The sequence below is a fragment of the Ochotona princeps genome, chromosome 2 (genome assembly GCF_030435755.1).
Source record: "Ochotona princeps isolate mOchPri1 chromosome 2, mOchPri1.hap1, whole genome shotgun sequence".
Lineage (NCBI taxonomy): Eukaryota > Metazoa > Chordata > Mammalia > Lagomorpha > Ochotonidae > Ochotona > Ochotona princeps.
In genome coordinates this window covers 91,961,098-91,976,642 of record NC_080833.1, presented here as the reverse complement: position 1 = coordinate 91,976,642, position 15,545 = coordinate 91,961,098, and the positions used below count along the sequence as shown (strand labels likewise).

The 15,545-nt window shown below is 41.5% G+C and overlaps 1 protein-coding gene across 7 annotated transcripts in view; it reads left to right on the top strand.

Annotated features, from left to right (window-relative positions):
- WDR47 (WD repeat domain 47) overlaps positions 1–15,332 on the top strand; it is a 92,585-nt gene extending 77,253 nt beyond the window's left edge. For all 7 annotated transcript variants that reach the window (XM_058659903.1, XM_058659922.1, XM_058659895.1 and 4 more), the window contains 5 exons: positions 2,206–2,375; positions 3,274–3,444; positions 4,926–5,057; positions 11,281–11,499; positions 14,009–15,332. In XM_058659903.1, coding sequence (XP_058515886.1) covers positions 2,206–2,375; positions 3,274–3,444; positions 4,926–5,057; positions 11,281–11,499; positions 14,009–14,151 — 835 coding nt within the window. In that variant the 3' untranslated portion in view covers positions 14,152–15,332. The remainder of the gene's footprint in view (positions 1–2,205; positions 2,376–3,273; positions 3,445–4,925; positions 5,058–11,280; positions 11,500–14,008) is intronic.
- Positions 15,333–15,545: the final 213 nt, after the last annotated feature.

The following is a 15,545-nucleotide window of genomic DNA, read 5'->3' as shown; positions in this document are numbered from 1 at the left end:
AAAGGAGTGTCTCTCTTTACTTTCACATTCTCTCTCTGCTTTTCAGATAAATAAGTAAGTTGGCAAATAGAGAACTCTGGAGAGAGAGTTGCCTTTTTAATTTTGTATTCATTCCATATTCATTCCCTAGTCATATTATTATTATCATTATTTTAAGAACTTAAAGAGGAGGGACAGAAAGATCATCCATTTACTGGTTCACTCCTCACGTAGCTGCAACAGCCAGAGCAAAGCTGATCTGATGCCAGGATCTTCTTCCTGGTTTCCCACATGGGTATTGGGTCTCAAGAATGGTCATCCTCCATTGTTTCCCCAGGCTGTAAGCAGGAAACTGGATCATAAGTGGAGCAGCTGGGACACAATTATCACCCATATGGGATGCTGGCAATACAGGTAGAGGATTAGCCTTCTGTGCCACTGTGTCTGTTATTTTACTCCCCAACAGCAGCTATGGTCAGGTCAGGCCAAAGCCACAATTCAGGAACTCCATTTGGGTCTTCCCCATGGCCGGCAGGGACTGAAGTACTTGAACCATTGACTAGTGCTCTGCAGACCTGTTGACAGGGAACTGGATTAGAAGTAGAATAACCAGGACTCAGCAGCACTCCAATGTGGGATGCAGGGATCTCAGGTTGTTGCTTAGTGTGCTGCATGATACCACCTTCCCTGAATATTTTTTCATGCTTATAATGTTCATAATACATTTTTATGATGTTTACATAGTTAAGGATGGATGCCCATGTAGGCCACTGATTATGGTAGGGAGGGTCAAGAAATGGAAGAAAGTGGGAGACAACTGTTTTTTTTTAAATCTATTTTTATTGGAAAGGCAGATATACAGTGAGGGGGAGATACAGAGAGGAAGATCTTCCGTCCGATGGTTCACTCCCCAAGCAGTTGCAACAGCTGGAGCTGAGACAATCCAAAGCCAGAAGCCAGGAGCTTCCTTCCGGATCTCCCATACAGGTGCAGGGTCCCAAGGCTTTGGGCTGTCCTCAACTGCATTCTCAGGCCACAAGCAGGGATCTGGATGGGAAGCGGGGCCGCCGGGGTTAGAACCAGCGCCCATATGCGATCCTGGTGTGTTCAAGGCGAGGACTTTAACTGCTACACTATCGCGCCGGGCCTGACAGCTATTTTCAAACTTTTTTTTTTATGTATGTGGGGAAAGTGGGGAGAGAAGGAAAGAGGGCCACCCCCAGCAACCCAACTGCAAAAATACCCTGGAATGGGGACCATCCCCCCAATATTATTCCAGAGTCCCTGATATGGAGCATGTTCTGAGGGTACTGCTAAAGTGGCTTTTGTAGTTCTGAGATATTGTTGATTTTGTTGCACCAAGGTTGAGGAAATCCTTCCAAGTCCATTGGCTGACCCAGCCTACCTTAGAGTCTCCACTTGTCCAGTTACTTATTGTCAAAGATTGACCGGAGGAGAGCTGTCCAATTGTTCTGCCCTCCATCATGCTAGATGTCCTTTACAGGCCTCAGTGAACTGGTTGTCATGTCCCTCATGAGAGCATCTGAGCATGCCATCCATTGCATCGGCTTCAACAACTGAGGAGACCTAGTACTGACACTTGCACTCCATGGTCAGACCACAGATCCTATAATTTTCCCTGTAGATGGAGTTTTGAGTCCAGTGGTCCAGACCCTGTTTGCTAGCATGCTCGCATCTGTCTTCCACATATCTTTAATAAATAAATAAATAAATAAATAAATAAAAGGCAATTGTGCTGGCACATTGGTATAGTAAACACAAATTTGGCATTAACCAGACCCTGCATATCTGCCAGCTATTAGCTGCTTTTCTCCTAGCAGTGTAACACTTGGCCTAGGTTCAATCAGCCTAGGCAGTTGCCTGTAGTTGGGGACCCTGAATATTTTTAGTTTGGAAGCATTATTACCTTTCTTTTATTCTTCCTGTTTGTTTCTGACTTAAAATTTCATGAAAAATATGAAAAACAGACTGTTGTCATATACCTAACTTCCTAATAATCTCAAATAAGAGTTAATGTGATAATGGTTAATAATTTACTTTTGGGGTTGTAACTATACTCTAAAGTTATTTCTTCTATAATCTTGAAAACTATTAATAGCCTGTTGTCCAACACACTTTTCCGTCTCCCTGAGAAATAACCACAGCACGTAAACTAATTTTCGCCAACAAGAAATTAAAATATCTTTCTGTAATTTTTCGTTTCAGTGCACATGACACTCCTAAGCAGCCAGTGGTGCGTTTTAAAAGGAATAAACATCATAAAGGATCCATATACTGTGTGGCTTGGAGTCCTTGTGGACAGTTACTAGCTACAGGATCAAATGACAAATATGTCAAAGTGCTGCCCTTCAATGCTGAAACTTGTAATGCCACAGGTAGGGTCCAAGTATGTAAGACTGACTGGCTGACCAGTGTACATGTTCTGTTTCCCTTTGGTTTATCCCTGAGATTGCCTTCAATGGAACCTAAGAATATAGATCTCAGAGAAAAAGGTTTTTTTTTTAAAAAGAGATTTTATTTTTTATTGGAAAGTCAGATACACAGACAGGAGGAGAGACAGGAAGATCCTCCATCCAATGGTTCACTCCCCAAGTGGGCACAACAGCCAGAGCTGAGCTGAGCTGAGCTGAACCCAGGAGCCAGGAACCTTGTCCAGGGTCTCCCTTGCGGTTGCAGGGTCCCAGGGTTTTGGGCTGTCCTTGACTGCCTTGCCAGCCACAAGTAGGGAGCTAAATGGGAAGTGGGGCCCGCTGGGACTGAAACTGGCACCCACATGGGATCCCAGTGTGTGCAAAATTAGGACTCCAGCCACTAGGCTACCTCCCTGGGCTGAAAAAGTTTTTTTTTTTTTTTAAATATTCTGGTAATTTAGTTATACTAATGGAATGTTAGTTTTCTTTGTTATGTTCTAATAGATGGACAGATTGAGCTTTAGAAAATTATCGGAAAAGTAATTTTAAGATAACTATTGAATTAGAATTCTGTTAATATCTGTAGAGTAGGTCTCCTATCTTTGTATTTGGAATAAAAGAGCAAAAAAAAAAAAACCTATATAAACTTGGTCTTTAGGGTGGTAATAATTGAGACGGCATTCTGAGTTTTGAAGTTTTTTGCTCAGAAAGTGATACTGATTATATTCTGAGTCCCGACATGAAAGTGTAAGTTCTGCTGCTATGACGTCATTCTTGGCGATGTTGAGGCAGTTTAGCAGTTTCAGATGATCACAGTTGAGCAGCATTGTTTTTTTTTCTTTAATTCTTATTGCTGTTTCAGGACCGGATCTGGAATTTAGTATGCATGATGGGACAATTAGAGACTTGGCATTTATGGAAGGCCCAGAAAGTGGTGGTGCTATTTTAATAAGTGCCGGAGCAGGTGATTGTAACATTTATACAACAGATTGTCAAAGAGGACAGGGCCTCCATGCTTTGAGTGGACATACTGGTATGTAATGTCAGTGTCAAGTGCTACATTTTCTTTTGTTCAGCTTGTGCTTTTGTTGTTTTTCTCTCTGCATTTTCATGAATGAGCATATTTTATCAAAATTAACCTTTGTGTACTTTGACTAAAAGCACAATAATCTGCCATAACTAATGTTGATATTTTCCTGTGTTCTCAATTTTTTGCCTAAATGCATAATTCCTTGATTTAATCCTTACAACCAATTTCTGATGGGAACTTTTTTTTTTAAGATTTGCTTTTATTTGAATGGCAGATAAGTAGAGAGAGAAGAAGAGCAAGCAAGAGAAAGAAATATCTTCACTTGTTGGTGTGAGAGGGAGAGGGTGTGGGGAGGAAGAGCGGGGACGATTTAGAGAGAAAGAGACAGAAAGAGAGAGAGAGAGACATCTTCCATGTGTTGGTTCACTCCCCAAGTAACCGCAGTGGTTGGAGCTGGGCTGGTCAGAATCCAGGAGCTTCTTCCAGGTCTCAACAAGAGTGCAGGGCCCAAGGATGGGTCTTCTTTGGCTGCTTTCCCAAGCATGTTAACAGGTAGCTGGCTTGGAAGTGGAGCAGCCAGTACTCGAACCAGCACCCATACGGGATGCTGGCATCACAGATGGGAGACTTAACTTACTGTACCACAGTGCTAGCTCTGAGATAAGGAGTTTCATTCTCATTTTTATATGTGAAGAAAGTAAGGCTGGGAGGATAAAATGAGTTACCCAATATATTAAGGCTAGTAAGTTGCAGAAATAAGATAGGAACCCAGTTCTGTGTTTTACCAAGATTATAATCTAACACCAAATTCTGTGGTTTCATAGAAGCATTGCTCTAATTTCAGATAGTTTTTTTTCAATACTAATTATGATGTGCTGAAATAGTGAAAGAGCCTAGTGCAGACTGCAGTCTACTGAAGACTGAATTTGATTCAATGCAGTTTTGATTTGTGTAGTTTTTAAAAAAAGATTTATTTATTTTTATTGAAAAGGCGGATTTACAGAGAAAAAGATTCCCCATCTGCTGGCCCACTCCCCGACTAGCTGCCAGGGCCAGAGCTGACCTGATCTGAAGCCAAAAGCCAGGGGCCTCTTCTAGGTCTCGCATGCTGTGCAGGGTCCCAAGGCTTTGGGCCGTTTTCGAGTGCTTTCCCAGACCACCAGCAGGGAGCTGGATGGGAAGCAAGACTGCCAGGATATGAACCAATGCCCATATGGGATCCTAGTACATCCAAGGCGAGGACTCTAGCCACTGCACTATCACACTGGGTCCTGTCAGAATTTTTTAAATCCATGCAAATGAAGACTTTTCAAAAAACTTGAAAAAATGAACATTATGAAAACATCGTGCATGCAAATAATCTCTATCTCTTAGTGTGTTTGATTAATCAGAGCATCACTTGCCTTGTAGTGAGCACTCAGTTTCAAACATGTAGTGGAAAAGTATTCTTCCACAGTAATGACTGAATGTGTGATCTTTCACAGGGCATATTTTAGCACTTTATACCTGGAGTGGCTGGATGATTGCATCTGGTTCCCAAGATAAGACTGTTCGATTCTGGGATCTTCGAGTACCAAGCTGTGTTCGTGTTGTTGGCACAACATTCCATGGAACTGGTAGGGTTCTCTTTTTGAGAAAGACATTCATTTATTTGAAACATGGAGAAGTTCAGAAAATGGGGGGAGAGATGGAGAAATCTTCCATCCATTGGTTCACTCCCCAAATGGATATAATAGCTAGATTTGGGTCAGACTGAAGCCAGGAACCAGGAACTCCTTCTGCGTCTCTCACATGAGTGGCAGGGGCCCAAGAATTTGGACTGTTGTCTGCTGTCTTCCCAACATGTTGGGAAGACCTTGGATCAGAAGCAGAACAGCTGGGGCTTAAAGCAGCATTCTGATATGGATTGCTGGTGCCAGAAGCAGCTCTTTAACTGTGACTTTAGCTGATATAGGATGGGGCCATTCCAAACTGTGTCCTTTTTTTTTTTAAGATTTATTTATTTTTATTACAAAGTCAGATATATGGAGAGGAGGAGAAGCAGAGAGAAATATCTTCTGTCCGATGATTCACTCCCCAAGTGACCATAACCGCCAGTGATGTGCCAATCCAAAGCCAGGAGCCCAGATCCTTTTCCGGGTCTTCCACACGGGTGCTGGGTCTTAGCGCTTTGGGTCATCCTCGCCTGCTTTCCCAGGCCACAAGCAGGGAGCTGGATGGGAAACAGGGTCGCCGGGATTAGAGCCGTCGACCATATGGGATCCTGGCATGTTCAAGGCGAGGACTTTAGCTTCTAGGTCACCGTGCCAGGCCCCAAACTGTGTCTTAATCACTGTAATCACTGTGCCAAACACCCTGCCCTTTCCTCTGCAGTTTGATTCCAATTTTGATGTGATTTGTTACAGCAAATTTGAGTCTGAAATATACATATACTTAAGCGTACTTCACATCTTTATCAGTATCTCTATATAAATAAATGATCGCTTAATGAATGATCTCTACCTTTAAAATAAAATGAAAAATGTTTTTAAGAAAAATTACTTCATCGAAACAAATCACTGTATTAGAAAAGAAATATAACTTGGGGCCAGCATATAGTACAACAGTTGAGCAGTTGCTTATAGCATCAGCATCTCATATCAGAATGCTGGTTTAAGCCCCAGCTGCTTCTGATCCAGCTTCCTACCAATATGCACGGCAAGACACAGGTATAGCATATTTAAGTTTGAATTATTATCAAAAGTAGTGTGTAACATTGTTTGAAGAACTGTGTAGTTCAGTCAGGCTTACTAGGAAAAAGAGCATTGCGCTCGGAGTTGCTCCTGACTCATTCTGTGTCTCTCAGAGGCAACCATTGTTACCTTTGAAGCTGCATTCCTTGGTTATTTTACTGCTCTATTTCTAAATAAGGTTTATAATGCTAGTTTTCTTTTTTTTTTTTTAAAGATTTATTTAATTACTGGAAGTAACTACAAAGAGAGAGGGAGAAACAGATCTTCCATCTGCTAGTTCACTCTCTGATGGCTTCAAGTGGCCAGCCATGGGCCAAGCCAAAGGCAGGAGTTTCATCCAGGTCTCCCGTGTGGGTAGCAGCAGTCCCACCGCTTGGGCCTTGTCCTGCTACTTACCCATGTGCATCAGCAGAAAGCTGGGTCAGAGGTAGAGCAACCAGGCCACTAACCAGTGCCCATATGTGATGCTAGCATCACACTTATTTTACTTGCTGTGCAGTAATGCCAGCCTCATAATCTTGGCTCTTAATGGTTATTTGATTATTTCCTATTATAGAAAATAACAATTTAACTTTTTTGATATCCCTTTTTGATTCCCATCCCAACATATTTACACACATTATTTCTCTCTCCGCATCATTTTGTGTGTATATGTCACTAGGTCCATTTTTGACTAGATCAGTTGTCATTATGCCATTTTTACTATGTTAATATTTTCATATTTTTTCTTGCATGTATTTTGGTTTCTTGTTAATGATCACATTTTTTGTTTCTTTTGCTTAATTGCTGTACATTTACTATTACTTTTTCTGTAAACTCCTAATTGCCTAAATTATTTTTCAACTTTTTTTTTAAAGATTTATTTACTTTTCATTACAAAGTCAGATATACAGAGAGGAGGAGAGACAGAAAGGAAGATCTTCCATCCGATGATTCACTCCCCAAGTGAGCGCAACGGCCGGTGTTGTGCCGATCCAAAGCCAGGAACCTGGAACCTCTTCCAGGTCTCCACGCGGGTGCAGGGTCCCAATGCTTTGGGCTGTCCTTGACTGCGTTCCCAGGCCACAAGCAGGGAGCTGGATGGGAAGTGGAGCAGCCTGGATTAGAACCGGCGACCAAATGGGATCCCGGCGCATTCAAGGCTCGGCCACCCTGCCGGGCCCTATTTTTCAACTTTTTATTTCAGACTTTTTTTTTAATCATTTACTCTTCCATACACATTATTGTCTTCTGTGTTAGATCGGTCCTCTGCTGCTCTTCTACTTTATTCAAATAAAATTTCTATGGAATTAACAATGCCAAATGCTTCTCTCTCTTTTATAGTAGATCTAATTATTTGTTTGAAAGAGTAACAGAAAGAAAGAGATTGGACTGGCTCATTGCCCAGATGGCTGCAACAGCCAGGTCTGAAGCGGACTGCATCCAGGATCCAAGAACTCCCTGTTGTTCTCCCGCATGGGTAGCAGCATTCTGAATACTTGGGCCATCCTGCTTCCCAGATACTTTAGCAACAGGCCGGATCAGAAGCAGAGTGGCTTGGGGCTCACAGCTGTACTTTGAAGTGTTGATGCTGGCATTGCAAACAATAGCTTATCCTGCTGTCAACTCATGTCCACTCCCTAGTGTTTTTCCCGTTTGCTCCCGTTCTTGTCTAGATCTCTGAAGTCTTGTCCATGTGCACAATTACGAGTTTGCTCACCCTCTGTCTTAAATGTAGTCCCATTCAGCTCCTGCCACAACCATTCTAATAGAAACTGCTTTTTAAAGATCACCAATGAATTTCATGTCCATAAATCACTCTTTAATCTTCATCTTAGTCCACTTTTCAGAATCAAGCAATGCAGGTGAACTCTTCCATTCTGGGATTCCTACTCTTCTTTTTCCCTTGGATAATTACGGTTTTGCTGACTCCTTCTCCCATGCTCAATGTTTGTCTGACATTTCTGAGTTCTAACATCTAGTCTGCTTTTTTTTTTTAAATCTATTTTATTGTATTGTTGACAATCTTTACATAGTTAATTACAGTTAAAGAAAAAAAAAAGGGTTCAGGGGGATAGGGAAGTGGGTAATACTATTATGTCCATATTGTTTCCATCATGTATCTGAGGTAAAGGGGGATATTGAGGGAGAAGCCCCACCCAGTTTCCCGCCTACCCCAAGTCCCGGATGTGGGGCATGCTCTGAGATATGTGCTCAAGTGGTGTTAATAGTTCTGCAGTTACGAATCGCTGCCAGTTTCGCTCGATGAGGTCGTCCACTGATTGATATGGTCCATCATAAAGTCTCCGTTTGCCCCATATTTCACTGCCAACATGTAGCTGAGATGAATGATTGATCTGTTCTGTGTTCTGTCTTTTCTTGATTAGAGTTCTGAGTCCAGCAGTTTGATTGGGGAGATCTCCAAAGAAACTTTGAGGTATTCCCAGACTAGTTTCTTGTATGTTCTAGCAAGCACAGGGCCCGGCACAGTCCATCACCCCGATCAGCTGGTGGTTTTTTTATCCAGGTGTTTTTCTCCTTCCCCCTAGCTTTAACCATGGCTTGTATGCTGAGAGAACTGAAGGTTTTCTTTCTCTGGCCTACACCTATTGCATAGGACAGGATCATAATTCTAATCTCTTTCCTTGATTGTATAGAATATTTCAAATTCAGCGTGTTTTAAACCAATTTTTAAATTCTGTTTTATTTATTTGAAAGGCAAAATTAGAACAAGAGAAATACACGGAGATCTCCCTCTGGTTCATTTCCCAAATGGGTGTGATGAGCAGCAGGACTGGTCTAAAACCAGGAGCCTTGAGCTCCAACCTGGTGTCATATATGTGGACAGAGCCCAAGCACTCAGTCCATACTCTGTTGCCTTCCTAGGTGCATTAACAGAGAGTAGAAGTAGAAAATTAGCAACTCAAACTGGTGCTCATATGTGATACTAGCATTGAAGGCACTATCTCAGTGTACTTTGCCATAATGCCCGTGTCAAACTATTTATCATGACTTCTTTCCCCAAATTGTCTTGGGCTGCCTCCCCTACAAGTGGAACTTCCTACCCATCATACATGCCAGAAACCCTGGAGTTTTGCTAGATACTTCTCTGCTTTCTTCCAGTAGCTAAGCCGTAAATAAATTTTGTTCTTATCTTAAATTTTAATCTTTAGGTATTATCTTCAGCATCACCTCATCAAAGAGGCCTCCTTTGTCGTATTTGGAACCTCACCATTAAAATTATGTGTTTGTTTACTTGTGTTTTGCTTATTTCTTCAATATACTGAGGTATCAATCATATGTGGTATATTTCAAACATTTATTTATTAATTTAATATGAAAGGTAGACTTTACAGGGAGAGGAGAGACACAGAGAGATGTTTTCCTTCTGCTGGTTCACTCCCCAGATGGCCGCAGTGGCCAGAGCTGAGCTGATCTGAAAATGGGAACTGGGAGCCTCTTCTGGGTCACAAACCAGTGCCCATATGGGGTGCTGGTGCTTGCAGTTGCAGGGTTAGTGTGCTGAGCCAGTGCACCAGCCCCACAATTATATATGTTTTGACTTCCAGAGTAGTTTTAGCCACTTACTAGTGTGCTGAACCCAAAGCAGTAGTGGTTTGGTAACTTCATTGCGTAATTGAACCTGGCTCTTTTATTGATACCATAAGCTTTGTATATATAGAAAATAATTCATCTTATTTCTCCAGTGAATCAGCTTTTCTTCCCATTTTTTCTCTGTTTTTGATTGTGCTTTGCTTATTTTGTCATGTCATTAACTGTCTTTAACATCTGGAACTCATTTGCTGTCATTATCTGTTATTCAGTCCCCCCCCCCCACTGAAATTTGCCTAGAATCTCTTATTATTCTGTGCTCTGTCTTGTCTTTTAACGGTTTACCTTCTTTCCTAATCTCTTCCAGTTAATTTGGGACCATTTTCATTTAGATTAATCAACCCAAAGCACTGCTTGGATTGTGTTATTCTTTTGGTTAGAAATTCAGAGTGATGCATACTCTGCAGGCACAGAGTCATACCCTGCATCTTGGCATCAAGGTCCTGGATGAAAGTCTTTTCAGGCTGCTTTGGTCTAGAGGGATGTTCTCTGCTTCATAATTGTCACCTCTTATGGAGAAAGTTTTGAATTTTTCCTAACAAGAAAAATTAAGTACTAAAAAAATAAGATTTCATTGGACAGAACTGAGCTTTGGACGGTCCAGAAACCATTGCTCATGTTCCAGAATGTTTGTCACCCTGCAGGGTTCATGTTGTATCTGGGGAGTTTTTTTGACCCCGTTGAGAATGTATGATGGGGCTAGAGCTCTGGCTTGTCGACTTAGATTTTATGTTGTGCGCTCTCTTGTTTTTATTTTTTATTACAAAGTCAGATATACAAAGAGGAGGAGAGATAGAGAGGAAGATCTTCCATCCGATGATTCACTCCCCAAGTGAGCACAACGGCTGGTGCTGTGTCTATCCGGAGCCAGGAGCAAGGAACTTTCTCCAGGTCTCCCACATGGGTGCAGGATCCCTCAACTGCTTTCCCAGGCCACAAGCAGGGAGCTGGATGGAAAGTGGAGCTGCCGGGATTAGAACCGGCGCTCATATGGGATCCTGGAGTGTTCAAGGCAAGCACTTATGCCACTAGGCCATGCCGCCGGGACCCTGTTGTGCTCTCTTGTTGGTAGTAAACCATGCATTGTTATAGGACGTTTCTGCCTTGTTGTTGTAAAACATGTTTTTTCTTAAAATTGGTCCCCCAAGTGTAACTAAGTTGGGTATAGCAATGTTTCTGGACACTTCCCGTAACATTGAAAACATTGGATCAGGAGACGTGATTTCTCTTATGGCTCATCTATTGCAGGATTGAGAATGCAGTTCTGGGAGTTCTTCAAAAGACCAAGATTGGACTTTCTAATTCTTTACACAGTCCCACTTTATGCCATGCCTGTCTATAGGATGTTTGTTGGTTGACTGTTAATTTGGACTTTTACATAAATAAGCAGCATTGATAAGCTTTGTTAAATCATTACTGTATTGTTCAGTGAACATAATTAGCTACCTTACAATCCAGGTATATTGATTTTTTTTGTATTGAAGTATTTCCTCTTTGCCTTTCCACTGATTGACAGGCAGTGCCGTGGCGTCTGTAGCTGTTGATCCCAGTGGCCGACTCTTAGCCACAGGGCAGGAGGACTCCAGCTGCATGTTGTACGACATAAGAGGAGGCAGAATGGTACAGAGTTACCACCCACATTCCAGTGACGTTCGCTCGGTTCGATTCTCCCCCGGAGCACACTATTTACTGACGGGATCCTATGACATGAAAATAAAGGTGACAGACCTGCAAGGTGAGTGAGTCTGACTTCCCCTTTATTTCTAGTCTCTTCTTCAGTAAGATATTTCTTTTATTGTTAATCTGATGTAACATTTTAAATATTAGTTTTACTGTACTTACTAAGTGGATTATTGAGACTATATTAAAAAGTGTTACAGAAAATTACTAAAGAGAATCAAATCATTTTTAGTTAGCTTTAAAATATTTGAAAGAATAAACTTCAGTCACTCTCACCTTTACTTAAAAAATTATTACTGTACAGGCTAAGTATTATGTCTTCAGTGTATAGTTTTATTTTTCCAACATTCATTAAGAAGATATTCACCAGGTACCAATCAGAAACAGAGAGATGAAATAGGTAGTTTCATCCTGGATGGCACTTAGATTATACAAATCAATGGAAACGTGCTCGCTTTGGCAACACATATACAAATCAATGGAAATAAAATCTAAAGAATATGAGGAATTGGCAAGTGCAATTAATGAGTTAGCATGGTAGGAGATAGTGGCTTGAGTAAGAGAAGACTATAAGTTTACATATCTAGGATTCTCTTAAGAAGTGATTTTTAAATAGGGACCTGAAAGATGAGAAGGAGCAAGTCATGCCAGGACCCTAGGAGATGAGCATAGGAAGTGTAAAGATGCTGAGGTAGAAAAAAACATGGTGCCTTTATAGCACTATAAGAAGCAAAATGGCTGGAACCTAGTGAACCAAGAAAGAAAGCAACAGAAGGATAAATCATAGGCAAGGTAATGTAGACTCGAATAAAAGGCTTTATTTTTTCTGAATAATTATTTATTTTTTTAATTGGAAAGGCATATTTACAAAGAAAAGGAAAGACAGAAGGATCTTCTTTCTACTGGCTCGCTCCCCAAGTGGCTGCAACAGCCAGAGCTGGACTGATCTGAAGCCAGGAGCCTGGAGCTTCTTCTGGGTCTCCCACATGGGTACAGGGTCCCAAAGCCTTGGGTGGTCCTCTGCTGCTTTTCCAGAGCATAACCAGGGAGCAGGAAGGGAAGCGGAACAGCTGGGACATGAGCAGGCATCCATATAGGATCCCAGTGTGGATCCCAACTACTGCACTGGGCCCAAAAAGTTGTATTTTTTTTTAAAGATTTATTTATTTTTTTAGTGGAAAGGCGGATATATAGAGAGGAGGAGAGACAGAGAGGAAGATCTTCTGTCTGATGGTTTACTCCCCAAGCAGCCGCAACGGCTGGAGCTGGAGCTTCCTTCCAGGTCTCCCACACAGGTGCAGGGTCCCAAGGCTTTGGGCTGTCCTCAACTGCTTTCCCAGGCCACAAGCAGGGAGCTGGAGGGGAAGCGGGGCTGCCGGGATTAGAACCGGCACCCATTTGGGATCCTGGTGCGTTCAAGGCGAGGACTTTAACCGTTATGCTATCGCGCGAGGCCCCAAAAGTTGTATTTTTAAGAGCACTTTTGGGCTAATAGCAAAAATCAGAGGAAGATAGAGTTCCCACATATGCCCTACATATGAATTTCATCCCCCTTCAAACTGGTATATTTGATGTTGATGAACTATAGACATTTTGAACAGTTTAATATGGGCCTTTGAAAGACTATAAACAGGAGAGTGGTGTATCTGAGTGACACTTTTAGATAACTGTGAGTTCTATAGGGAGAGAGGGATTGGTACAGGGTAAAAACAAAAGTGTATGTATCAGTGAGGAGGCTACTGGAGTAGTCTCCGTGAGAGATAATGGTGACTCAGTATAGCCAGGGGGGCAGTGTAAGAGGCAACTGGATTTGGGATATACTCTGTTTGGATTCTGTTTGGGAAGTGAAGAAAGAGGACTCCATGATGATTCCCAGGCTTTTGGCATGAGCAACCAGAGGTTGTTATTAGTTGATGAGTGGAGGATGGAGAGAGGAGGAAACACCATAGGCAAGAGCATCATGTTTGGTTTTAGGTAAGATAAAACAGATTAGGTGAGATGCTGAGTGATTGGCTATGACGATGGAACTCAAGTGAGACATCAGGGTAGGGATAAAACAGGGGTGAATCACAAGTGCAGGAGGGAATCTTCCTAGAGCACCTAGAAAGGCATATTATGGAAACGCTTTTTTTTCCATTAGTTCAGCTTATATTTTAATTCCATTTTTCATCAACTTTCCGGAGTATCATCTGTAAATGGTCAATGTGCTTGATGTAATTTTATAGGCAGTTTGGTACAGAAGGAAAAAAAAGAAATGTGGGCTGACTCCTTGGAATCACCAGCCTTGAAGTCAGGAGAAGGGAATGCAGCTATGGAGACTGAGCCGTGGAGCGGCACAAGGCAGCCGTGAGGAATGTCGCTGAGTGGAGGTGTTCAAATACCAGTTTTCCCTGCGGAGACCTGTCAGTGGATTCAGTGTAGTTTTTTTTTTAATTAATGTATTCTATTAATGAGGTTCAGGATTTTTCTATACTGTGGTATTGTTAAAGGAACAAGAAGTTTATAAAATTTACATGTACACTTCTCTTGTATTGTGAACCAACCGTTTCTCCTGTTTGCTTTAGGGGATCTCACCAAGCAGCTTCCTATTATGGTGGTGGGCGAGCACAAGGACAAAGTGATTCAGTGCAGATGGCACACCCAGGATCTTTCCTTCCTGTCGTCCTCTGCAGACAGAACTGTAACCCTCTGGACTTACAGTGGGTAGAGCGCACCCCATGACAGTCTGTGCAGAGACCTAAGACTACTGAATAGTGCAAACTACAGCTTGGAAGAACATAGACTGTCCCCGAAAGTGGCTTAGCATGAGCAGGCCCCGTATTACCATGTATCCCGTTGATAGGAGGTGTTGGGTGGTGGTGTTCTGCAGTGCTATCAGTCTTCTGTGTGAGCCCGTGCCGCTGTGACCTGCTGTGTAGTCTCATTGCCAAAGTCCACCCAAGAGCTCTTAACATTGTCGGTGTGTGCTCCGGGTCCAGGTGGACAGTGTGTTCATGGTTTAGTATTAAATGCATTCCTTGATCTTTGCTGAAATTACAGTTTTATATACACATTGGAATTGAATTATACTTTAAGGATCTTATCATATAATGCAACCAAGTTCTATCCAGATTAAACATAGGTGTTCAGAAGTTACTTTTGCTCTTCTCACAGTCCCATATTATATCACTTGTCTTCTAAAGGTCGGAATTTTATCTCTCTCAAAAATTATATGATTTTTTTTACCTAGGGATTATTACGGAGTTTAAAGATGAGTGGAAAACTGCTTCTTAGTTTATTATGTAGTATAGGGCTTTTCTTTTGTTTCACCCCAGGGATAAGATTACTATTTTGTCACATGCTTTTGTTTCAGGCTAGAAGGTACACGTGTTTGCTCCAGAACTTGTTAATTTCAGTTTTTGAATGCAACAGGATACCTCCCTTCCAGATTGTACTGTAGGAGCAGCAGCAGCAGCAGTTAAGTGATGCAGCACTTGCTGGTACAGTGAAGTTACTGGCTAGCGTCCTTCCTCTGAAAAACTTTGCCATAGAACACAGCATGGCTTGAAATGCTATGTCTGCATGATAATTTAAAATGGAAAATTTAAACTTTGCACTCCAAAAGCCTACTTGGATTTTTTGCACTGTTTTGTGTAACGCAGAAGAATGATTTTATTTCTACTGCATTGTAGATTCTAACATGTATCTTTATTTTCATATTGTACAGTAATTTTACTTTAAATTATTGAATAGGCTATTTTATTTATTTCAAATGCAGTTGTATTCGGTTTTAATTATTGAACTGTGTGTGCACGGTATGTAGTAAGCATTTTTAACCTATTGTACACAGTGGAAAAGGTACTAAAGTGTAACTGTGCTGTTATTTCAATAAAGACTTCTTGACACCTACCACTGTTTGTTTCTTAGAGTCTGTAGTTTCCAGTTCCCAGTGTTGTCTTTCCAGTTTACTTGAAGGAAATGAGTCCAATGGATGAATCCCATTATCAATTTCTAACATTTCTCTCTAAAGTTCTTCTGTTGATTTTCTTTTTAACCCTTGGAAAGTACATAATTTTTTATGTTTTCTTTCACTTTCATCCAAGACTTGAAGAGCTTTCTATC